The sequence below is a fragment of the Polistes dominula genome, unplaced genomic scaffold (genome assembly GCF_049000335.1).
Source record: "Polistes dominula isolate Pdom_NZ unplaced genomic scaffold, Pdom_raw_medaka contig_31, whole genome shotgun sequence".
In the NCBI taxonomy this organism is placed as follows: Eukaryota; Metazoa; Arthropoda; class Insecta; order Hymenoptera; family Vespidae; genus Polistes; species Polistes dominula.
In genome coordinates, this window is record NW_028300925.1 from 7,118,056 (window position 1) to 7,143,923 (window position 25,868).

At 30.6% G+C, this 25,868-nt stretch overlaps 3 protein-coding genes across 3 annotated transcripts in view; 1 reads left to right on the forward strand and 2 right to left on the reverse strand.

The window, feature by feature from the left end:
- nolo (ADAMTS-like no long nerve cord) overlaps nt 1–14,559 on the reverse strand; it is a 241,059-nt gene extending 226,500 nt beyond the window's left edge. The window contains exons 1-2 of the mRNA XM_015334210.2: nt 14,423–14,559; nt 2,228–2,472 (exon numbers count right to left, since the gene is read on the reverse strand). Of these exons, the coding sequence (XP_015189696.2) occupies nt 2,228–2,242 (15 nt within the window). The 5' untranslated portion in view covers nt 2,243–2,472; nt 14,423–14,559. The remainder of the gene's footprint in view (nt 1–2,227; nt 2,473–14,422) is intronic.
- LOC107073531 (peptidyl-alpha-hydroxyglycine alpha-amidating lyase 1) lies at nt 11,232–17,186 on the forward strand. Its single transcript, XM_015334220.2, is given in 7 exon segments — nt 11,232–11,709; nt 11,804–12,002; nt 12,075–12,268; nt 12,270–12,693; nt 12,787–13,200; nt 13,274–13,480; nt 14,348–17,186. Coding segments are annotated over 7 exon segments (1,746 nt in total). The 5' UTR covers nt 11,232–11,610; the 3' UTR covers nt 14,557–17,186.
- otp (orthopedia homeobox) overlaps nt 16,447–25,868 on the reverse strand; it is a 34,643-nt gene continuing 25,221 nt past the window's right edge. The window contains exons 5-6 of the mRNA XM_089171175.1: nt 25,664–25,825; nt 16,447–21,713 (exon numbers count right to left, since the gene is read on the reverse strand). Of these exons, the coding sequence (XP_089027301.1) occupies nt 21,364–21,713; nt 25,664–25,825 (512 nt within the window). The 3' untranslated portion in view covers nt 16,447–21,363. The remainder of the gene's footprint in view (nt 21,714–25,663; nt 25,826–25,868) is intronic.

Below are 25,868 nucleotides of genomic sequence, written 5' to 3' on the forward strand. Positions count from 1 at the left end.
AAATTTATCTTTAAACGTATCTTGAATTTTGATGTAATATACAAATTTAATAATAAAAAAAAATTTTATTAATCTAAAATATATTACATTTACTTATTTAAATTCTATTTTGTTAACAGCATATTTCTGTCTATTTAGATATTATATTTCGAATTTTTATCATTGAATAAAATATACTACATTGACCTTATTTTTCTTGAACCAAACAGAGACAAATGATTCACCTAGTTTTTTTTTTTTTATAGAAAGAAAAAAAAAGATAAATAAAGAAACTTCATCTAAATCAAGAAAAAAAAAGAAAAAACTTTCTCTATGAATACTTAATCGTTAGGTTCGGACTGTAATAACTTTAATTCGAAACATTTATTCGGCTTTTCCATAATTCGAGGATGATTCGCTTTTAATAGTCCACTTGGAATATTCAAAAGAAGGAGAAAGAGAAAGAGGCTCGTTCCTCTCTCAGAGGAGGCCGCATAAATTAAGAATCGTTCTCTCTGAGAAAGCATTCAATTAGTCTTTAGCTAAGAGAGGACAGAAAGAAGAAGAAGAAGAAGATAACTAAAGAAGAAAAAGAAGAAGATAAAGAGAAAAATAAGATAAAATGAGACACGCAATGGTGGACGAAGAGAAAAACCTAAAACCCCCGTGCTTCCGACTTCGTTTTCAACGTTGAAAAGAGAGAGATTTAAGTCTTCCTTAAGAAAAGAAAGATAGAAAGAAAAGAAAAAAAAATTCAAGAAAGAAAGAAAGAAAGTGATTGTTTTAAAAGATAAAAAAAGGGAGACAAAGAATAAATCCTCTCACTTAACTCTTAAGTATAATTAACGATACTGATCAACGAGTCGAACTTACTATTCATGAGAAAATGAAATTCAAATTTTAACAAAATCATTTTGTTAATAATCTTCCAAAATTTCTCGTCAATATATTGTAAAATAAATGATGAATTAATATTTCGTCTAATTTAAATAATAATTTGTCAATATTTTTAAATGATCAACAATAATAATATAATCAAAATTGCATTAAAATTAATTATTGATACAAGGTAAATAATAATATTTTATTTTAAATTAAATGAAACGTATAGAAGGGATCGTTCGTATATGTGAACCTTTATATGAACGAACCATATATGAATCTCTGCTAACGAAATGGGTTAATGTATTGTACATAAAATTGGGTTAAATAATAATATTTAATTGTAAATATATTAAAAATTTGTGTATTAATCGATATAATGTAAAACTTATCACTTGTATTGCATACTAATATATATTTAATTAAAAATATATATATATATATATATATATATATATATATATATATATATATATATATTAACCATTTATATAATAAATTATATAACTCGTTCAAGTTAATGATTGTAATTTTTTAATTAATTTCCAACTAATGCTTATTATTTAAATATATTGTGCATGGTCGGTCGTAGGACATTAATTGTCAAGTTGGACGCTTTCGAAATGAGCGTTAAATCTACAACGTCCCGTCGTGAACTCAATTCATGTCGATCGTAATGAATACGAGTTAGAGGCGAGCGAATATTAATAATTTATTATTTCGTTGAACTGCTAAGTGTAGATCGTAAAACGAAATGGACGATATAAAACATTTTTATAGTATTCGTATAAAGACACACATATACAAATAAATATATATGTTTAAGTGCGTGTGTGTGTGTGTGTGTAACATGAAAACTAACACGTCTGAACGTGTGTCATTGCTAGGACCGGTAAAAGAAGAGTTACTCTTCTCGTCATAACGTTTTTCCTGCTATCCTACGAGCTACCTCGTGTCCTCGCAAAAGAGAATGAAGGGGAAAGAGAGAGAGAGAGAGAGAGAAGAAGAGTTTGTAATTAATTTTCACGGCACGGCTAACATAATATCCATCCCTACAACTGTGAGCACGCTTTCCGTTTATCTCTATAATTTTTTTTTTTGAATTTTTTTTCCCCTTTTTTAGTTCCAATTTTTTGATCCCCTTTTTTATCTATTTTTTTTATTTAAAAAAAAACGTATGCAAAAAAAGAAAAAGAAAGAAAGTTTTTTTTCGGATCTTCCAAGGATTACAATTTTCTCCTCGTACAAGATTCTAAAAATCCTTTTGTAAGCACAGTAGAGTTGCATATGGTTTCTACCTTCGAGATTGCTTTTAGAAATTTGAAAACATGTATGTGTATACGTAGAATATATAGAAGGTACTTACCTTATGTGCACGCATCTCACGATTTTCTTTCCTACTCTAATTCCATGGATTATGAAGATACAAATCTTATTACGCAGTGCCCGTATACGTTTGTGTCCAATGAGAGAATCCGAAAGGATGTGGCGATTTTAAAGGAAAATAAGAACCAGGACGGCGTCTACAACGATGGTGGATGCAATACATTGAATTGCTTTGAATCCTTTCCAATCCCATTTTCATGTTTCAGCTTCTTGTCAAATATTCATCTGGAATAAAAGAAAAAAATAGGAAACGCGTTTTATTCATTGTTAAACATATTTAATCAAGAAATAACAAAATTATCAATAATTTATTATAAAATCAAATCTGTTGACCAAAGTAAAATGATTTTCTAATTTATTTCAAACTTTTCAAATATTTTCAAACGATTAATATAATATACACGCTAGAGAGAGAGTTAAAATTATATTTAAATATAAGTATTAAGTTACACGGAATGAAACTTTTTCGGTTTCGTAATTCTTGTAAAAAAAAAAAGAAGAAAAAATAAAAAAAGAAATGAGAAACAAGAAATTTAATGATATTTACACGTCTTCTCTCGTTAAATTGTTCTATTAAATAGAAAATTTCATTCGTTTTTCTCTCTTCTATCGTAATTTCCCTTCGTCCTTTCTCCACCCTTTCCCTTTTTAGAGTTTTGTAGCATCTGCTGAATTGTTTCTCGAAGTAATGAACGAGAGTCAATTTGCTCAAGAAAACGGGGGAGGGGGATGGAGAATAAACGAAAGAAAAAGTAAAATAGCAAATACGAGGTCTCATATAAAATGTTATTTCGATAATAGCGTAAAACACGATTAGAAATATAATTCTAATTTTCTTTTAAAATTAATTTCATTAACAAAAACATACGAATACGCATAAATTCTCTTACAATTTATAAATTTAAAAATTAACTGCAAAGATTATTAGATCATGTGTATAATGTTTCTATAAAAAAAAAAAACACACAAAAATTATTATTTTACATATAAATATGAAAAACTCATTCATTATTAACAACCCATATAGGAATTTTCCATGCAAAGGTCTTGTATGAACGACTGACCCATTTAAGGGTCATTATACACATACACATATAAAAATGAATTTATACGAAACGAATTTATACGAATATGATCTCTAAATTAAGATACTTGTCATATAAAACAATCTAAATATCATTAATCACACGTATAAAACTATGAATAAATAAATACATAAATAAAAAAGATGACGAAGTTGCATATAAATGCTATTAAAAAAAAAAAAATTAAATATTTATAAGTCACAAGCGCAAACGCAAATGCAATAAAAGTGTTACTTCGACTTTTTCGTTATAGTTTGCGACAAAATGATTTGAAGCACGCTCTTCGTGTCGTGTAAAAAAAAAAAAAATAAATAAATAAATATTAACTTGATATTTTTTATTTTTTATCTCTCCCAGCTCGATTTAAAACTTTAAATTTAACAAACGAACGAACTAATGTACGAACGAACGAACGAACCATCGTATTAAACGTCACGAGGAGAACTATTTCCTTTAAGGTGATAGAAAGAGAGAAAGAGAGAGAGAGAGAGAGAGAGAGAGAGAGAGGGAGAGAGAAAGAGACCGCAAATAGAAATCGTACGATAATCTTGGCGCATTCGAATTCAGCGACGTTATCCGGTTGGATCGGTAGTTCGCGCTTCGCACCAGGATAATTTATTATTGCAGAGAGCCACGAGTACTCGCTCGTGCGTTATCGATCGGGACGCTTTCGACTTTACTCGGACCTTCCGTTCAGCTCTTTGTTTTCCATCGAAATTTCTCATTGTCCTTTTCCTAAAACATATCATTTGTCTTCTCTCTCTCTCTCTCTCTCTCTCTCTCTCTCTCTCTCGCATACACACACACTTTCTTCCACCTCCTCCTCATCCTGTTACTGTTTTCAATTTTCTTCCATTTCAATTTATAAATTAAATCTAATCGTATACATGCAACCTTATTTTTTTATTTTTCGGTTTTAAAAATTATAGTTGCATGTATTTATCTACAATTTTGGGGTCACCTAAACATTAATATTTTAATAAATTATTCCTACTACGAAATTAACCATGATCAATTAAAAATAATGATATATTATCATATAACTTAATTATTATATAATTAAGGATATTTTAAACATTGCGAGATTTCGTAATCCAGCGTAGCCAATCGGAACGTAAAAAAGAAAAAAAAGAAATTATCTCGTTGAAAATTATTTTCAACGTGATCCACCTTCTTTCCTTCTTCTTCCTCTTATTATTATTATGATTATTATTATGATTATTATTATTTTCAGTGGTGTTAAACCGTTTCGTCGTCGCGCTTGTTTCCACCGTATTTGAACGAGTTACGTGTCTGAGGAGTGTTACAATGGATATTGTAATGAGTGCACTCCCCCGCTCAAGCTATGAAATTATGTTCACTGTCCTTTTCTCTCATCTCACATTTTCCTTAGCCCTTTTTTCTTGCTCTGTTTCATTCTTTCTTTTTTCATATCTGCTCCTCCTCCTTCTCCTCCTCCTCTTCTTCTTTATACTTTCTCGCACACAACGGTTGGTTCGTCCTAAAGCTATAAAACAGAAAGAAGAAGAAGACAAAATAAAAGGTAAAGAGGTGGATCGGTTGAAATGAAAATTCTCACAATGTAATCCACGATTATTAAAACGATTCACGAGGAAGAGTTAAAGGAACGTGTTTCGAATAAACGAACAGGGGATAAAAAGAAATAATGAAAGACAAAGAGAGATAGAAAGAATCTATTTCGTTGTTCGAATCCCTCTAATTTTCCGATCCATTCGCAAGTTCTTCCGAAAGAAAGAAAGAAAGTTTCTGGCTGAGAAAGGATGGTTGGTGATAAAAATCAGCTTACCTCTACCACAGAACGGAGGGATGTAATTTGTTTGCGAATACCTTTCGTTCTTAAGAGATAAAACGTGAGAGAAAAAAAGAGAAAGAGAAAGAATAAAAGAATTCGACTGTTTAACATAGAAATAGAGACTCCATGGAGCTTTTCTTATTTTCCTGCAAGCCTTAATAGATTTACAGGCTTCACTTGTACACCCTCTTTCTTTCCAGACGATCTTCCACCCAAAAAAATAAAACGAACGGCATGAAAATAGCTAACAATGTACATAGTTTCGACTTGGTTGTAATGTGTAATGTAAGAATCGTTTTAAATCAATAATATTACATTTAAAAATATTAAGAAGTAGAAAAAAATGCAGAAGTAAAGGGTTGTCAAATCTTTTAGTCGTAGAAGATAATAGGAAAGTGAGAGTGCATAATGTTGGACGTTAAGAGGTGAGTGTCGGTCGTAGATGAAAATTTAGTTGAAAGCAAGCTGCCTCTCAGTCTTTTCCTACCATGTGAACGCAACCCTCTAACCACTTTCACCCCCAACCAGTTCTTTGACTTCGACGATCGTCGCTACAACACACGACAATGGTCGAGATCATGCTGTCGTTCGCAGCAATGCAAGATGGAAAACGTGAAAACACGTGTCAACGTGTTGTTCGAATTAAAAGGGAAGGATAAGGGGTGAAAATCGAATGGCATACGTTCAAAGCATGTTTTGGTGTATAGTGGACAACAGAGGTACTTTGGGATGTCTTTAAAGCATTCACATCTCAAACGTAGTATTAGAAAATGCTATGACATGAGAATAATGGTCCGTGAAATAAAGTGATCATGATTCTTCTAGAACAATGATTCTCAATCCTAGAATAAAATACTTGGTGTTTTATTTGGCGTCAATGGTTCTTCTTTTTTTCCTAATTTATCTTTTATATAATAGCCTTGACTGTAATCTTACAGCATTAATTTTTTAATATTAAGTGATACACAATTTAACGATTTATGCTAAAAACAAATATTTTATGAATATCGTATTTTCACGAAAATATTATAAACATTAATATTGATTTGTTCTTTCTCATTATCAACCTTTTTCTTCCTAAAGAGATACTCGTAAAATTTTGTTCAAGGTATATAGTAAATTATATCTAAACATGGTAGAACATAATGAAGTGTAATGCTGCGATAACACATTGCGCTTAGTATATACATAATGCGCCTGCGGAGAACAAGTAGAAATCCTTCTAATGTGCACGTGTTACTCATGCACCTTCTAAAATTGTCTAAGCTTGTGATCATTAACATTTGAAATAACATAAGTTTCAAGAGCTTACGTTATAAACTAACAGGAAGTCATTAGTTATGTTTGAAACAACTAATGTCTCCTCTTTTAAACATATTCGATGTATAATAATTCGTCGTTAAATTTTACTTAAAATAAACTATTTATGCTATCCGGTATATAAGTATTATCATAAAAACTATATTCTCTCTCTCTCTCTCTCTCTCTCTCTCTCTCTCTCTCTCTCTCTCTCTCTACAGAATTAAAATAATAACAGATAAATGAGCCACTTCCACATAATCCACATAATGAAACGCAACCAAAAATCATTATTGGAACTTTCAAATTTTGCAATACCATATATTAATTTAACATTATTTCTTTTATTAGAAATTTAGTAAATATTAAAAATAAATAATATATGTCTAAAAATATTAATAATTGACCTATTGTTGAAAATAATATCTCCAGGGATTGCTTTATAAATAATCGAAGTATGAAGAAATGTGGTGAGTCTGAATATTTTTGATAGTTTCATTAGATATATATTAAATATTTATTACATAAAATATATGATACATAAAATACATTTAACCAATTGTATGCGAAATCCTCATTGAAAACTGTGTACCCAAAATATTTTGCCGAATCAACACGATGATAAGTATATCCGTCAAACGAAAATATTCGTTTAACTGTAATAATATTAAATTAAATTTTAATCGAATGACTATTTTATTTTTTCACAAAAATAATTCTTTTTTATTATTAGCATATACTTATTTACTAAATCTAAGCATATAATTTATGAGATCAATTAGTTAGGAAAATGTGATCTCACAAAAAAATGAGTCTTTTACTCGCTTTATTTTCGAGCGAATGCTCTGTCCATCTGAGCTATCTAAAAACAACTTTTGAACCAAATTATTCAACTATTTTATCAACGACCGCGAATTATAGATATATGGTGGCTCGCACCAGGTCAGTGCTGACACCTCTCGATCGGCAACGCTAGCTTCAGCACACGCCACAGGACACAGCCTCGCAAGAAGCATTCCTGACGTGACATCGACTTATTGGGCCACGTGGATGATCGCTGCGATCACCTCTCTCTCGTCTACATCAAGACGCTCGGATCGTCAGATCGTCTTCATCCGGCACAAGTTCAGCATCATCCTGTCCGCACTTGGCATCATCTCGCTATTATACATCACATCAACGTCTTTTGTACTCATCGTCTCTGAATAAAAGCTCGTCCCTCGAGATCACAAATAATAATGTGGTGATTTCATTTATCTCAACCCGGCTTTCCCTATTATTTATTCTCCTTACTTACGGAACGATTTCCAGTCAAGGAAACTCGCTTTAACGCTATCGGTTCGATATCTCGAAATCCCAAATTGGTGACCCTGACGTGATTTGGGACCATCTTCGAGCTTCGGCAGCCACCACGTGCTCTCCGACGCTGCCTTCGAGAACTTTTATCGCGAGCATAGTCATCTTTTGTCCGGTACCTTTTCGACCTCAACAAAGATGCCCATCATATCCACTAAAACCACTTAGCACAATACCAACAACATGCTGAGCGCGCCTGCCATGAGGGACTCGCCTATCCAGGAAGGCGCTGAACGCCGGAGTCCTGTACCGGCTGCTGACCTAAACACCGACTCCACTGCTCCTCTCCACGAGGACGCAATAGCAAGTACTACTGTCGACGTCGGACGTCACGTGGCCTTCCGCACGCCGCCGTTTCTGCGACAATGTCCAGAAGCGTGGTTTCTTCAGCTGGAATCGATCTTTATCTGCTTCGACGTGCACTCAGATATCCAGCGCTACACTCGGCGGTCGCTGGTCTGGACAGTGATCCACTCCAGGAACTGCTCAATGTGCTTATCAACGTGCTCCCGGCAGGCAGGTACGAGCACCTTAAGGCGCAGGTTCTCTTCCGCTTCGACGACACCGCAGCGCAACGTCTGCACAAGCTGTTCTCAGGCCTCACCATGGGTGACCGCTGGCCCTCAAATCTCCTCTATCGTATGTGCAACCTAACCGGCGACATCGTCGGCGATGACGCTATCCCGATCCGTTGGCTGAACCTCCTTCCATTGAACGTCTCCAGGATACTGCGACCCCTGCAGTCCGCTAACCTCGACAAGCTCACCTACACGGCCGACGATATCATCGAGATTTCCCGCAACCCTAACGACCCTCAGCGGGACCAAATGGCTACGGAGCTCGTAAAAATCAACTCGACGCTCAAAACCCTCGCTGAAACCACGGACAGTCTCCTGACGCAAATCAAAATTATTACTTGTAACCACATGATGGATATGCACCGACAAATTCCCCAACCACACGACGAACCTGCTGTTGAACAGCCGTCGACGACGTCGCGTCAATCCAGCCCTCCTCGAGGCAATTGACTGCTCACCTATTATCTCTCAGCTCATCATCACGGTCCCTGCCCAGCGGAACTAGTAGGCCCTCAGGTCTGGCGACCCACCTCACGGAGCAGCGTAGCAAGCCGGCCCTCAGCTCTTACACGACCCGCCCTAGCCCTCGACCACGAGAACACGAGAGCACGCTCACCTACCGTTAGCAACACCGCAGAGGGGCCTCCCGCGCCAGCAGGACAGCGCTGGTGCTACTACCGTCGGCTATTCAAGGAAAAAGCTCAAACCGCCTTACACCAGCCAAGATATATTGTGACTGATATTGATAACATACCTAACGATAAATGGGTCTACTCGAAAGCCTTATTACTTAAAGACCATCAAAGTCTGGATAGACTATCTAAGAACTACTGGTGGCTTCAGAATGATGCCAAACACATCGACGAAATCAGACGTAAAGCAAGAGAGAAAAGACAACATCGGTCGCAGCTGCAAGAAGAGCAGCAGCAACGGACTAAATATCATATTTGACAATAAGACTGAACACCATTAACTAGATTAGTATTAATTATAACAGTATTATATATAATAATTTGTACAGTAGGTGCCTTAGACACTATGTTCTTTAGATATAGTTGTAAATATTGTAAATATTGTATATATTCTCCCATCACCTTCCAATCCTTTCCCTTATCCTTCTTTACCTCTTCTTTGCCCTAAAGGCTTGCCCAAAACGTAATGGTTTTTTTTATGTTTTAGTTTTCCATTACTTACCCTGTTGATCTCATAACAGACTGCAATATGTAGAGATTAAAATAATAACGTTTAGTTACTATAAATGTATTAATGTGTTTTGGAGAGACGCTTCAAGCAAAGAAGACTACCAAAAATTATATGTTAAATACTCTATTGATTAGGCTGTTGTAAGGTCGTTTATAGCTTATGTATGTATATTGACAATGTTAAAAACCAAACCAAAAACAAAAGATATATTGTCAAAAACAACTTCCTTAAATCACTGAATACGCTCACTCGCATGGTACATTTGCAAGTGTGTGAATTTTTCAAAGATAATTATACAAAGAGGATGTAGTTATGGATCTTCCTTATCATTATAATTCGCAGTATGAGATAAAACTATTGGACAATTCGGGCTTCTGTTGTCTAGACTGGGATTCGAACCCAGTACCTTTCGTTTCCCGAGCGAGTGTTCTACTATCTGAGCTATGAAGACAAATGTAACTTTAATTCATAATATTGTATTTAATATGATGTATTTGATTATCTAATAAATCCGTACGGTTTGAACTGTATTTTTGAACTTTTAATTAGAAAGAATAGAACGTACTTGTGAACCAATCTAACAGAATATGTATTATTTTTTTTATTACGTATAATTAAATGTTAGTACATATTTTTTTGTGGAAAGTAACCTGCTTCACCAATTGATATTGATATTAATGTGAATTTAAATTTAAAGATTATTTTTTTCCTTAATCTTCTTAATTGCTGTATGAAGCGCTATTGTATAGTTAACTCATCTATCCATAAAAAGAATATCAAATTATTATATCGTATAAATCGTAGTAGGTCTATTGTGTTCTTCAATTTTTCTGTTGTATTTTGTCTGATATTTTCATACAGTGGTGTCAATATAATATTGTCAAATTTTTTTGGTCTACTGGAAAATAATACTTGATAAATGGAATTAGGCCATTTTCAAAATAAACTTTTTCATCATTCTGTTGATTGACAAATTTTCTAGTTACAATATCTTCGTAATTTTAAATATATTTGTAACAAATTGCTTCAGAATGAAAAGATCATGTAAAAATGTAACTATTACTGTAGCTAACTCGATTTTTTTGGAAGATGGAGTTAGGCCACTTTCAAAATAAGCGGCTCAAATATAGGAAAATAATTTTTGTATAGAAAAAATAATTGCAACAGTATTAAGCATTTTTTCAAATATATTACTTTAGTTGTAATTTATTCCCATAAAAATAAAAAATAATTAAAAAATTAATTAAATCAGTACGTCTGTTAATTAAAATATTATTGAACACACTTAGGCTAAAATTAAATATTTTGATAATTATATTTCAACAATACAATTGTTATTTTTCTCCAATTTTTTCTATAAACAAATTATCTTCTATATAAATAAATATTAATTTTTATTTCATTTTTTAAATTTTATACTAAACATTTAATTATAATTTAATGTAATAATATAGACTAATACGTAAAGTTTTTTTGTTTAGAAAAACGTTATCTTTGAACTCATAAACATTTTGCACAATAAAAATTTATTCTTTCGTTTGTTAAAAGTTCTCGGAAATACTTGAGTCGCCATCTCCTGATCAAAGTCTCAGATCATGGATAAAACATCTGATCGGTAAAACAGCATCGAAACATATGGCGCGTCTACAGTAACGCTACTCAATAAGGAATGTGTGATTTTATTCTTGACACGTCGACATATGTGCAGACGAATATTCGACAAAATATTAAATAAATATAATGACTTTAAACTCATGTGTCAGTAATAATCTATGCAGTTACAAGTAAATAACAATGTTGAATAATCTAGTCTAATTAAAATCCTAGGAATCTTCTTAGATCAAACGTTATTTCAAGTATCAGAGTAGAAACTTGATATGTCACTTTATAATACTTTGCATAGAATCATTTTAACAGTTTCTTAGAATATTCTAATTAACACAGTGCGATTAACGAGCGATGTACTAAATGAGATTTAAAGCGAGCGAATTAACTTTGCGTCCAAAGCTGATGACAATTTTGTTTAAGAATGATGCTCATTCGACATGACATTCTATGCTATTTTAATATTTTATTTATCATCTCTGCTTTTACTGGAACGTTGTCCCAAGATTTGTCAAATGATCAGGTAAATATGGTCCTTCATTTCTAAACATAATATATTTAAGTATGATACATATTAACATATGGAAGTAGATTAATTAAAATTTATTATTATGCAGGAAAAATCAATTCACTTACCTGATACAAAATTTGATATTAATGAGTATTCTGAGTATTCAGACAATGCAGATAGAAAGGTAGGACCTTTAGCACCTCAATGGAATCCAACACTTCCTTCCAATCGTAATATGCAGTTACTAAATGTTAATACAATCGATAGCGAAATATCTACACAATCTTCAGAAGTATTAGATCCAAGTAAGAATTCTTTTATATTTATTCAAATATTGTTTATATTATTTACAAATGTATATCTAATTTTTCTCATAGATATAGAATGGGATTCTCAATGGGGATCCGATTTGAATTTAAGACAAATATCATCAGTGTCGTTGCATCCTAATGGAAACATAGTATTGTTCCATAGAGGAAATAGAAGTTGGGACCAAGATACATTTGATAATGAAAATAAATTTGATCCTAATAAAGGTCCGATAAGACAAAACACTATCTTACTTATGGATAAAAAGTGGGAAAAAATTATTGCAATGGGGTAAAAATATGTTTTATTTACCTCATGGATTGACAATAGACTTCGAAGGAAATTACTGGATTACAGATGTTGCCTTACATCAAGTATTGAAATTTGATGCTAACGATATAAAGGCATGCTGGAATGAATTAAAAAGAGAACAATACAATACAGAATTTGTACAAATTGATATGCATGATCGAGCTGCCTTATTTAAACACAGTATTATAAAACCATCTCTAATTCTTGGAGAAGCTTTTGAACCTGGTAACGATAAAACAAGATTTTGTAAACCAACAGCAGTTGCTGTACAATTAAATGGAGATTTCTTTGTCAGCGATGGTTATTGTAATTCTAGAATTATTAAGTTTAACAAGAAAGGTGAACAAATCTTACAATGGGGTCGTCATTGGGGAGGTAAATATTTTTAACTACTAGAATAAAATAAATTAGAAAATTATTTTATCCTTTAATCTTGTAATATAACTAATTTATATTTATTTTTTGTAGGTATGAATTATCTACAACCACCACCGCCTAGTGCATTCTTTTTACCACATGCATTAGCTCTAGCACATAACCTTGATTACATTTTTGTTGTCGATAGAGAAAATGGTAGAGTTTCTTGTTTTTTTGCTAGTAATGGCACATTCCATAAACAGTACAAGCATTCCAATATTGGTACAAAAATCTACAGTGCTGCATACGCACAAGAAAAACTTTACTTGATCAATGGACCTGATCCAGTTTATCTGAATGAGCATATACATGGTTCTATTGTAGACATCAATACAGGGAATATATTATCACAGTTTGCACCTACGCAAAGATTTCTAAGACCACATGACATAGCTGTAAGCAATGATGGATCAGAAATTTACATTGTAGATTTAGACACATTCAAGATATATAAGTTTTTACAAAGTAAGTACATTTTGATTGAATATAAAAGAAAACAATAAATTAATCTAATTTACTTTATGATTTTATATCACAGAATCAACAGCCAGTGTTAAAACAGAAAATTCTACACATTCATCGACTCATCATCTAACCGCACCTTTAACTGATACAAATTCTGAAGAATTGTCTAATTCAAAAACTACTATGGCAACTTTAATATTATCTCTTGTTACAACTACTGTTATTCTTATCACAGTTTGTGTGGCTACCGCTGCTGTTATAGCGAGGTGTCAAAAAAGAGGTAGATTCCATCATTACGAAGAGGCTAATGTTGAATTTGAAAAATTGGTTGAATGAGTAATTTATTTCTTTTTTTTTCCAAATAATTTATATCGGTGCAACTATATGTATAAGCATGTCTGACCGATTAGTGGAATTTGGTTTGCATGTACTGTAATTATTATAATTTATTATAACTTATTTTATAATATTTACTTAACACGTTCTTCCTTCTATTCGTTTTAATTAGATTTTAGAGAAATGGTCAAGTTCTTCTTGTGATATTTTATATAATATTGTTATTATTATTATTATTATTATTATTAATTGGCATTAAGAACTCGAAAGTTTGTTGCCGCAAAAACTAAATCCTGCCAATGTTTCCATCCCTGATTTATTTATATAAAAATAATCACAGTAATATCAAACATTTCTTTTGATCTTACTGTGTCCGAGGTTCTACTGGCCAAACATTTGGCAAAAAAAAAACAACAGACATCTTGTTTATTATTAATATATTCCAATAATAATCTAAGAGTATTACTTAAATGATTGATAATATTCATAAAAAATATGTATTTTGTTAATCGCATAGTAATTGATATTTTATTTGATGTACTATATTGGCATGTTACTTGATATAGTTTATGTATAATTTAATTAGTTTCTTTTGTGCTTCCTTTATTTTATTGTATACTGTTATTTTATATTATCTATATTTATTATTATTATTATCTTTACACACTATTAAAAAATACAAATTGATTTCAGCGCACAATTATAAAAAAGACCATTTTTTTTATTTCCTTGAGAAACCTAACACAAATACTGTTGTCTCTTAAATGTTGCAATAATTTAAACCGTAACAATATTTTTATATGTCTCACAGGATGTTTATTAATGATGCGTAAAAGAATGCATTGGGAAGCAGAAAGAAGAGAAAACTTTAAACTTTCCAACTTACTTGAAAAACGAAGAGGCAAAGGTTTCAAATTTTCCGATAAACGTCCCAACAAACGTGACTTCAGTAAATTGAATACTGAACCAGAAACTTCAGATGAGGAACGTCCTGAACATAGTTTAAACATGATGATTTAAATACGTGAACAAACACAAAATAACCTTACTCGAAAGTAATATATATATTAAAAATGTATATGACATTGAAAAGCAAAAGAGAAACAAAATGGACGTTCTTGATATTACGTTAATCAATTATACGTTAATCAAACGACGTAATGCACATTAACCAAATTTTGAATTTAAACATCAAATTTCATATAATTCTAACATCAATAATTTTTAAACGATGTCAACGTAAAAAAAATTCATACGATAATATAATCGATAAAAATTAAATTCAAAATACTTACTTGGTTCAGCGGGAAAAGACAGTTCTTGATCGAATGAAATAAAATGATTCGTTAGAAAGCGAGGCAGTTAATTGACTAATCAGCGATTGCCAATTAATAAGCAGTTTTCATACTGCTCTTCTGATTGGTCGATTTTTTTTAAAAGAACCAATATTACTTGCACATATGTGATTTAAAAACCGTTGGAACATTGTGTGTTGGAGTTTCAAACGACCGATTGTGTTTGCATCGAAATTGTTCGAATTAAAAGGTAATCAAATAATTAATAAATATGTTTTAAATAATATAAGTGACGATAATGAAATATTATTTGGAATTGGAGTAATAATATAACTGAATATTGTAATTAAGATTGATACGGTATGATAATAAGCTTTGATTTCAACATTGCATTCTATCCGACATATTCTTTTTATTAAAATATTTTTTAACAATTTTTTAAGTACATAAAAGAAAATGTTGAATCGTATAAGCATAATTGAAAGGGTATATCTAAATGCATTTAATATTATTTATGTAAAAATCAGGTTGATATTCGAAATATGGGTATCGTTTGAATTTGGTATGAAAAAGGAAAATCATCACCATACTTTATATGACTTTTTAAAACGATTTTATGACGATGATATATATTTATATTTATGTATATTAATATTTCCAAAAATTAATTATTTATACTAATGCTATGATCAATGAGAAATATTTTAAATAATGTGGCTGTAAGAAAAAGCTATTTATTTATTTTTGTATTCTACGATTTTTAAAGAAAAATTAACATCTTTTTCTCTCGAATATAGACATTTTTATGTGTGTAAATTTTTTAGGATCTTTTAGTTTGAAAAATGTAACAGTCTTTCATTCTAGTCGGTAAAAATGATCGTTGATAAAACAGTAAACTATAGATAAGATAGATTTCTTATTATCGACGTAGTAAATGGAAAAAAACGTTTCAAAGCAAGAAATTAAAATAAAAAATGCAACAACAAAAATTGCATTTTAATCGCATTTTCTAATCTAAAAATAATAATACTAATTTCGATGATATAATATTACAAAAACTTAAAGCGTGTTCACACGAAATCGTATTCGATATTCGCCATAAATTATTTTTTCTATTTTTACCACTATTTTAACGACTCTGCTGTATCCAACTTTTTACAAAAAAATATTAAAAACAATTAAGGATTTGAATTTACTTAGAAACAAAAAAAAAGTTGAAAAAAAGATTTTAAATTCAAGTCGTTGGTTGATTAACTACTACTGTTAAGTATTAACAATTTAAAAAAGTCTATGTCACATGTATACACGCACATACACACAGAATGATATATTATACAGTATTATACAGTATTATACAGGGACATATCGTATAAATCATACCAATAACGATAATAGTAATCGAATATCTCTATTGTCGTTTTTGATGACTGCTTATTTAAGTATAGCTAATCACACACATACACACAAACGAGAGTGTCGATATAAGTAATTGGCTTTAAAACTATCAGCTACTTACTAAACGATGACTGCATTATAACGGTTAACCGTGCTTTCACAACCTCTCTATAATTGTTCCTAATGATCTATCTATATAGTCTATTGGATTCTATTAATTAAAAAAAAAAAAAAGAAATAAAAGAAAAAATACCTAAAAATAAAAAATAAAATATAGTAACGATAAGTAACTTCCTGAAAAAAAAATGAAAAAATACTTTCCATTGGAATCTCGTTGAAAATGAACGATCTTTTTCTACACTCATATAGTACCTGATTAATAATTGATATCTCTTATCTTTTCGTCTATCTGAAACACACAATAAATTAATATCCTTTACGATCATTTATGTGTTTCCTCTCTTCAATATTATATATATGTATATAATTTATTTATTATATATTATATAATATATGAATTTCATATAATATTGTATTAATAATATTATTAATATTAGTAGTATAACACATATCAGGACTTCTCAAACTTTTATATTTGGTGACCCCCTTTACCTGAGCAAATATTTTCACAACTTTGGGTATAGACTATATACTATCTTCTTTTTTCACTATCATAAACTCATAAATATATTATACATGTAGTTCAGTTAAACTGGTTAAGAATTAATTTCTGATAATTGTGCGTTCAGACATTTTTTAGTCTTATTTTAATTTTTATGACCCCATTTGGAAAGCCCTTACCTTGAGAAGCTCTGATACATATTACACATTAATAATATTATATTAATGATAATATTATATAAAATATATATATGCAATGCATATTATTAATTCCATAAGTAGCATTACTATATCTTTATCTGTGTACGCCTATTTAAATATAATATATTTTCAATAAAATTTCTGTGTATATTTCTTTTATTTCTTTTTATTATCACTATTATTAATTAATTAATTAATTATTATTGATATACACTAATTGAAAAAAGCGAAATATTATCTTCGGCGTATTTTGTGAGCGGCAAGAGACTTCGATATTCGTTTATACTTTCTCAATGATTTATTTTTACACATTTAGTTGAGACCTCTATACACAACTATGTATATAACGATGAAAATTAAAGTTCATCTATTTATCACTAAAAGACGATAAATGGGATTTGTGTGACAAAAGTGCGAAGAAGTCAGTCCATAATTTTTTTTTTGTTTTTAATTTTTCTTTTTTGTGTTGGTTTTTCATTGTGTTTTTTTTTTTTTTTTTTTAATCGTCGTCAACATCATCTTCTTTTTCTTCAGACACTTCTTTCTATAAAGTACGGGGTGGATCAAAAATTCTCTTAAATGATTTTAAAAATCAATTACTTCGTTAAATTAATTTGTTTTTTTTTTTTTCAATATTGTGAAACACAAGCCTAACTCGTAAAATTTCTTTGAAATGTTTTGAGAAAAAAAAGAAGTTATTGATTTTGAAAATAATCCAAGAATCCTTGATCCACCTAGAAACTTTTCAACCACGCAAATGCTTTTTTCTCTCTTTTTTTTTATTTATTCCATGACTCAATTGGGCTTTTAAAAATGGAAAAAATCCGAAAGAAATACTTTTAAATATATTTTAGTTTTTTTGTTTTGTTAAAGTAACACATTTGCATGATTTGAAGCACGTTTGAACAAAACTTTATTGTAATATATTTATAAGTGCCAAATTGTGCGGGATAAAGTAAATTATGCCTCTTTCATCTTTCACGCATTTACAAACGTACATACATAAACACACACACACAGATACACACATACGTACTTACAACACATTCGTTCACTTTCTCTCATTATTATTCGTATCTCACCGTTCATCAATTTATGCACGTATGCTTATCAAATAAATTAAATAGCATATATATATAGATCAATTTACAAATAACAGTTATAAGTATATGCATGATCGAGGAATAATCAACGCTTGCGATTAATTGTCGTTGTTCTTTGCGATTTAAAAAAAGTCTCATTTCATTAATAATTTCATTTTTTAATCCTTTTTTTTTTAATATCAACGAACAATCGCGATCATGATCAAGCAAATTTAAAACTAAATTATTCCAATTTGAACATTTCAATTACGAGAAGAAAAGACAAAATATAAATGTGTGTAAATTTCAAAAGAATCCAAAACTACTCATATCTCTCATCGAATATGAGTAATTATAATCGTCTGGTATAATATTTTTGGGAATAGGGGTAAATGCGGATTGGATAGGTTAAGGGTAGTTACTATAATGATGTTAATTTTGTTAAGCGCGTTGAAATTTATTTTTTTTTTCACGTTTGAGCGTAAGACGAGGAAACAAAATGATCCAAAGACATAGGACAAATTATTTTACATTCGTTAGCACGTTATAATTATTATTACTTTTTTTTTTCTTTTTCATTTCCCTTTTTCTTTTTTTCACTTTTTTTCTTCCTCTGTTACTCCTCTCTCGTGTTTTAATTTTGTACATTAAAAATCGTATACATTTCGTAGTAATAATACACCGACAACTTGCCTATTTATTTTATTATTTAAATTCATCAATGTTATTTATAATAATAGTTTAATTTTTGTTGTTGTTGTTTATTCACCTAAGATCAATTCTACACCGTAAATTCGTAACTAGAATAAATCGTCGTCGTCTCGTTCAATAGATTATTTTTCTTTTTTTTCGTTTTAATTAATTCAATTACGTTATTTCTCGCAATGACGGAGATAATAAATCTCTTTTTTTTTTAAATGTCAGAGTAGAGTCTCTCGGCTGTCTGAAAGAAAACAAAAAAATACAATGATGGGAAATTTTTCAAAGGGAAGGAGTTGTAGTGGGGAGTAGGTTTGAGGGATTGAGGGCTAAGGGTAGCATTGGGGTAAAAAAAAGTGAGGGACGAAGTTGGAAGAGGGAAGTCGACGACAGACTTCATAAATATCACAATGTCCAAGTATATTCGTTCTAATAGTAAATATTCTTTTTTTTTCTTTTTTCCTTTTTTTCTTTTCAGTTTCTTTTTTTTTTTGTCGCAATTTAAGGACTTGTCTCACCTTATCGTTGAAATTCGATATTGTAATCATTATCATCATCTTTATCATCATCATACTATCTCTCTCTTTCTCTCTCTCTCTCTCTCTCTCTCTCTTATGCTGATTTTATTAATTAGGTACTACTATCTTAATTAAACGTATACTTTTTATTATTTAATTACACGGACCTTGGTGTCTTTCGGTGACAATCATTTAAAGATCTATTGTTATTATTATTAGTTTATTAATAATATTTAATTATTATTATTATTATAGTTTTCCTGATAAGAGATTCTGCATCTTTCTTTCTTTTTTTAAACACTTTTCCTCTCGGACGGATAGCCGAGAAATCTGTCGAAGTTTCGAATCCACTGGATTCTTATTATTTTGTTCTTTTTATTATCCTTTTTAAATAATTCGTCTCATTTCTTAAATGATTTTTTTCGACAATACGCGTCTCCCCCATTTATTTCAGACTCGAGATATTTCATTTTTTGTTTATTGAGTTTAACAAATCTTTCTGTTTTTCTTTCTCGTTGGTTTTTTTCTTTTCTTTTTTTCAAAGTTTCGACATACTTCGTCGAGACGCAACCGACCTTATTTTATGACGTATTTTCATAGATTTAAAAAAAAGGAACGACTCGATATATTCGAAAAGGTTGGTCGGTTATAATGACATAATGCCTAACACAAAAGGTGTGAGCAACGAAAGGATAAGAAAAATATTCTCCAAAGATAAAAAGAAGGAAAGAAAGAAAGAAAGAAAGAAAGAATGAATGAATGAATGAACGAATGAATGAAAGAAAGAAAGAAAGAAAGAAAGAAGTATCTTACAAGTTTTGTAAGAAAAAATAACACTAAGGTATCATAAAACCGGTTCATGTGGATTTAGGATATATCGTCATTGGATATTCAAAAAAAAAAAAAGAGACTGTAACATATATATAGTATTTAGGTACTCGACGAATTTCTCTCACAAAGCACCATACGACGATTTTTGGTCTAATTGTAATTAAATTAATAAGATTCTCTCCCGACACCATAAACATCGACTAATATCCATTACGCGTTTCGCATTTATCATGAAAAATGAATAATTATGATATCGATATAATAATAGCTTTCACGTCAATTCCTTAAGATAATATTTACAATGCCTTCATTAATATTATTATTATTATTATTGTTAATATTAATATTACTAATAACTATTACTATTATTAATATTATTATTATATTATTATTAATATTATTATTATTATAATTATTATTATTATACGTAAAACGACGCGAGAGAGAGAGAGAGAGACAGAAAGAGGGAGAGAGAGAGAGAAAGAGAGAGAGAGAGCAAAAGATATTTCAGTAATTAAGTTAACTTGATCATTATCGTTGACTATTTCACTGAAAAATGCGTCATCTCCTTGAATTTCATCGTATACCATAATACTAAGATAACTCGTCGTATACTTCTTCTTCTTCTTCATCTTTTTTTATTATTTTCTTTTTACTTCTTTTTTATTCTTCATTTTCGTCTTCTCGTAAAACGTTCGCCGCTATAATCACTATTTATGACGAAATTCTCGACGATCAAACGTATCATCCTTTTGTCAGAGATAGATAACAAGATCGACTAGATTTTCTTTATTTAAATCACGTTTAATCTAATAATTATCGTTTTCTTAGATGAAATACATTGCAACTTTATCCTCTTCATTATCTTTTTTCTACTATCTAATTATTTTTCCTTATTCTTATATATTATATATATAATTATCGACATATATGTACCAACGGAAGCTTAATTAATTAATCATTGAATTAATTAATTACATCCATAAAGTTTCGTAACAACGAAATAATTCGCAAAACAAACAAACAAACAAACAAACAAACACTGGTAAAATTTATTTTTTCCTTTTTTTTCGCGAAGTCGTTTTTTGTTTCTTACTAACAACGTCACGTGACGCGTCCTCTCGTAACCAAAATGGCTGATTGCACGAGGAATAGCGGGAAACTTTGAATAACTCGAAGAAGATTTCAGTACGCAGAGCTATATTCCATGCCATGAGTGTACGGTAATGGAGCCGATGGTGGTGGATGAGATTGCGGACTATATTGTTGCGAGGTATCCGTTGCTCGACGCCTAAGTCCTGTAATAATATGAGCACCTCTCCATCCCGAAGCTTCGTCCGCATTGACTTCACCACCAACGCAAGATATACCACTTCCTCCTGCACCACCAGCTGCTGCCGATCCTCCACCACCTGAACTCGAACCCGGTGAACCCTGCGCACAATTCAACGCCGAATTCAATCCTCCTCCTTGGCCTCCACCAACCGAAGATCCTCCTGGTGGTGAACCCCGTGACGCTGAGACCTGTACGACTCCTGTTAATTTTTAATTTCACGTTATTTTATTATATAAAAATTAACTTTACGTAAATGATATTATTTAGGTGATAGTTACTTTATCGAGGAAACAAAAAATCAATATTGGTTTGTCAATAGAATTATTATATATTGTTTTTTTTGTTTCAAGATATAAAACTCTGGTGTTTAAATTATGGGTCCACGAAAATAATATCATTGATCTAAATATCTGGTAAAAATAAATTTACAATTTTTAGTTAGGTAAAACTACTTTTAGTATCGTTTATAATAAAAATAATATAAATTTAGTTTTTTGAAATAAAATTGAGAATGCACCTAACTTTTATGATTTGTTAATAATTTAATGTAAGAATTATTCATTTTTTCAATTTGATTTCAAAAATAGACTTACACCACTTTTATAATAAACGATCAATAAAAAAAAGAAAGTTTTAATGATGTTCGATATTGTAATATTTTTATATTTAGGAAAATAAAATTATATATAGATCGAATGATATTAAAAAAAATAAATAATAGTTTGCAGTATACTAAAAAGTAACAAAAAAGTATTAAATTAATATATAATATATGTGAATTTATATATAATTATACCGACAGTTAATATTCGAGACATCGTAATAATAATAACGATTAAAATGCTTATTCTTTCGTTCTTCTCAACGTATGTATATGTCGAACGTTTGTAGGTAACTAAAAGGTCAACTCTCGAGACTTCTTTATCACTGTATTATTTAAATTGTTTATCCTATACGTCTTTCCCCTCATTCTCGTTTCGTTCGTTGTCATAGAAAGTACGATTCGACAATAACAACACTCTACGGCGTTTATATAAGTATACGTTTCTTTTTATTTTAGGTAAGAATTATTAAATATTTGAATAATTCACATATTAAACGATTTTAATATTAAATATAATATTCGATTAATAATATTATGTGTTTGGAAAAAAAATATACAAAATAAAAAGGCCCGATTATTAGCTATAATTTTTTGTTTGTTACGGTATACTTTAACATTAGTATTTTTTGATATAAATTAGCTCGTACGTGCATATCTTCGTATGGTATAGTGTTCACAGATGTATAGTGGTCATATATAGTATATAGGTATAGTGGTCAATAGTATGTAGTATATAGTATAGTGGTCAATAGTATGTAGTATATAGTATAGTGGTCAGTAGTTCATACAATGTTTCTGTATGAACAATTCATATAAAGGGATTGTAAGTAACTAAAGGGTTGAACCAAAAATCTTATAAAACAGAATGAACCGATGTTTATCGAAATAAATTTGACGATATATTAGTTGACCGAATATCACAAAGATGTCTATCTAGCAGGTAGCAAAAGGGAGAAATTTCTAAGGGCGCTTTCTTTCGATAAAGATGTTCCGACTTGTATTGTATGCCGATATTAATGCGGTAGATTCACAAAGTGCGTGGGTCGTGCTACCAAACACGGTAGTCATAAAACACTCAACCCGCGTTGGTGGCCACCATCGGGGAAAAAGAAGAATAAGAAGAAGAAAAAGAAGAGAAGCTTGAAAACTCACGAAGGGAGAAACTTTTTTATGGGAACTCGAGTTTGCGGAGAGAAGAAGAAAGAAAGGTGCACCCTTTTTCCTAAAGGAACTTACATTAGACAGGAAAAAAAGAAAGAACTAGGATAGATAATAATCATGTTCTTCTTTCTTTCTTTTTCTTCTTTTTTCTTTTTTTAACTTTAGACATCTAAGAAAAATGTAGAAATACATTGTAAAACGTATTAAGAAAAGAAGATCGATTTAACCCTCTATAAAATCGTACACACAAGAGAGCAACCGCATATTTTAATAAAATTTTATTACGTTTCAACATAATAAATAAAAATAATCATAATAAATATAATATAAAAAAAATAAAATTTATAATAAATATATAATAAAAAATTTTTTTTGAAATATCTTTATTATAGAATACAATAATAAATCAATAAATTCAATGTTAAGAATTATTTTTATTCATAATATTTTGATTTAATAATTAAATTCAAATAAATGTTAATGAGATAACGCGAAAGATTAAAGATAAATCAATTTTTGATACATATCGCGAGTATAAGAATTATATTATTAATTTATATATGTAAAAGATAATGATTATCAACTATATAAAAAGATTAAATCCAAAATTCACATAATTCGAAATAATATTGATATGGATGAAAATGTAAAGAAAAGAAAAAAAAATATTTTCAAAGTGGAACTCGAGAAAATCATTGGAATCGAGCCTCTCGCGCTCTTTCGGTGTTAATTATCATTGAAAAGAGAAAAAAGATAGCTCTGCTCTAAAAGCTATTTGCCCTAAGTATTATCGAAGAACGTAAAAGGCGAGTGGTAGCTATAGAACGAGAAGAAGAAGAAAAGAACATGGTCACCACTAAGTTTTGAGATTCTAACGTGAAACATTTTCAACGTTAAGGACCGTTCATACGTGCGTAAGCTCAAAAATACACATACACGGCCACACAAACATATCCAACGTTTCTGCTATATCTCTGTCTCTTTCTTTTCTTCCAACACTTCATTTTCTTTAAAACTCTTTTCTCTCTTTCCATTGCTATTTCACTGGACCTGCTCGTACGGTGATAATACGTGATAATTGACACAACGTATATATATAGATGTATGCATATATGTATGCATATACATATCCTTACATATATGCGTTACGTACGAGCTGACTTTGCTGTGCTGTTAAATAGTCCCTTCGGTGAGTTGTGAAACTGTGTTACGCTATGAAATATATGAGAATATAGAAAGATTTTCTTAACATATACAATTTGTATATACCTATACAATTTGCCTAAATTTATTGTAAATTCGTCTCAACATTGATTTCGTGATATTTTAAGAAGACATTCGTCAATAAATTTTTAGTTAAAAAATACGAATATTTATCTTCGGGGTTGTTTTTAAAAGATATTTTTACGAATGAAAGAGTTGGTAAATTAAGAAAAAAAAAGGAACAAATTGTAGAAGAATACAAGAAAACTTGTTTCTCGAAACAAAGGATTCTTCGGGTTATACCACATAGACCCGTTCAAAAAAGTATATACACACACACACACACACACACACACACACATCTATACATGCATGCATACATAAGATCTGCAGACTTAGTCGAAGCGTAACTCAGCGAAGACAGGATGCATCGAGATGTTATGGTAAATATACAGCGAAAGATCTCACACCTAGGTGCGAGACCAGCCTCGGAGTTTGCCTGAGTAAACAGACGGGAGGATAGAGTTTATGTTTCTGTCTCAAATTCCTTACGTGCAGGCGCATAACTCCTTCGGAATGATAATGCATCGTGTAACGTTTAACGACTTCGTCAAAGACATGCTTCTCTCTCCCTCTTTTAGTTTTGATAGTGTTTGCATAAACGTCGCTTTTTAGAAGATCACAGTCCGAAAAGTTTGGCAAGACGATTATCGAAGCAACCATAAGCACCCACGAACTGGAATATTCGCTGTTTAAACTTCGAAATATTGTGATATTTTCAGTTAACTTTCTTACTCGTTGAAACTAGTAATAGAGATTTTATTAACCGTACGTTAATAGTTATAACACGGTATTATTTGTATGAATGGAGAATAAGAGAAAATAAAATATAAATAGGATATATAAAGTTTAGATAGAATACAGTGGTAACTTTACAGTATCCAAATTTCGATATTATTTATTCACTCAATTACTAATTTACTTACAAGTGTGCAAGTAAACCTAATAGAATAATATTGTATAAAATATTCTTACGGTTTTTTGTTTGCATGTAAAATATTGTTCATTTCAACATTTATTTATTGACCAATCTAATAACTCGTATCAATGAATATTCTAATTGAAATATTTTTTTCTCAATGTTTTATTTTATTTGTTTCCACAATAATATGTTGACTTACCAAGAGAATTTAATCCGTAATTCGTTTGATAGACCGTCTGGGAAGGACTGCTGATCGACAGGCCAGAGTTGCCAAGACCCAAGTTGCCAAGAGTACTGGGGCTTTGTTGACCTAATTGTCCATAAGCACCCATGCCCATACCACCTTGTCCCAGGCCGAGACCTACAAAAGATAAATATATTATTAAATATGATCTTATTCATAG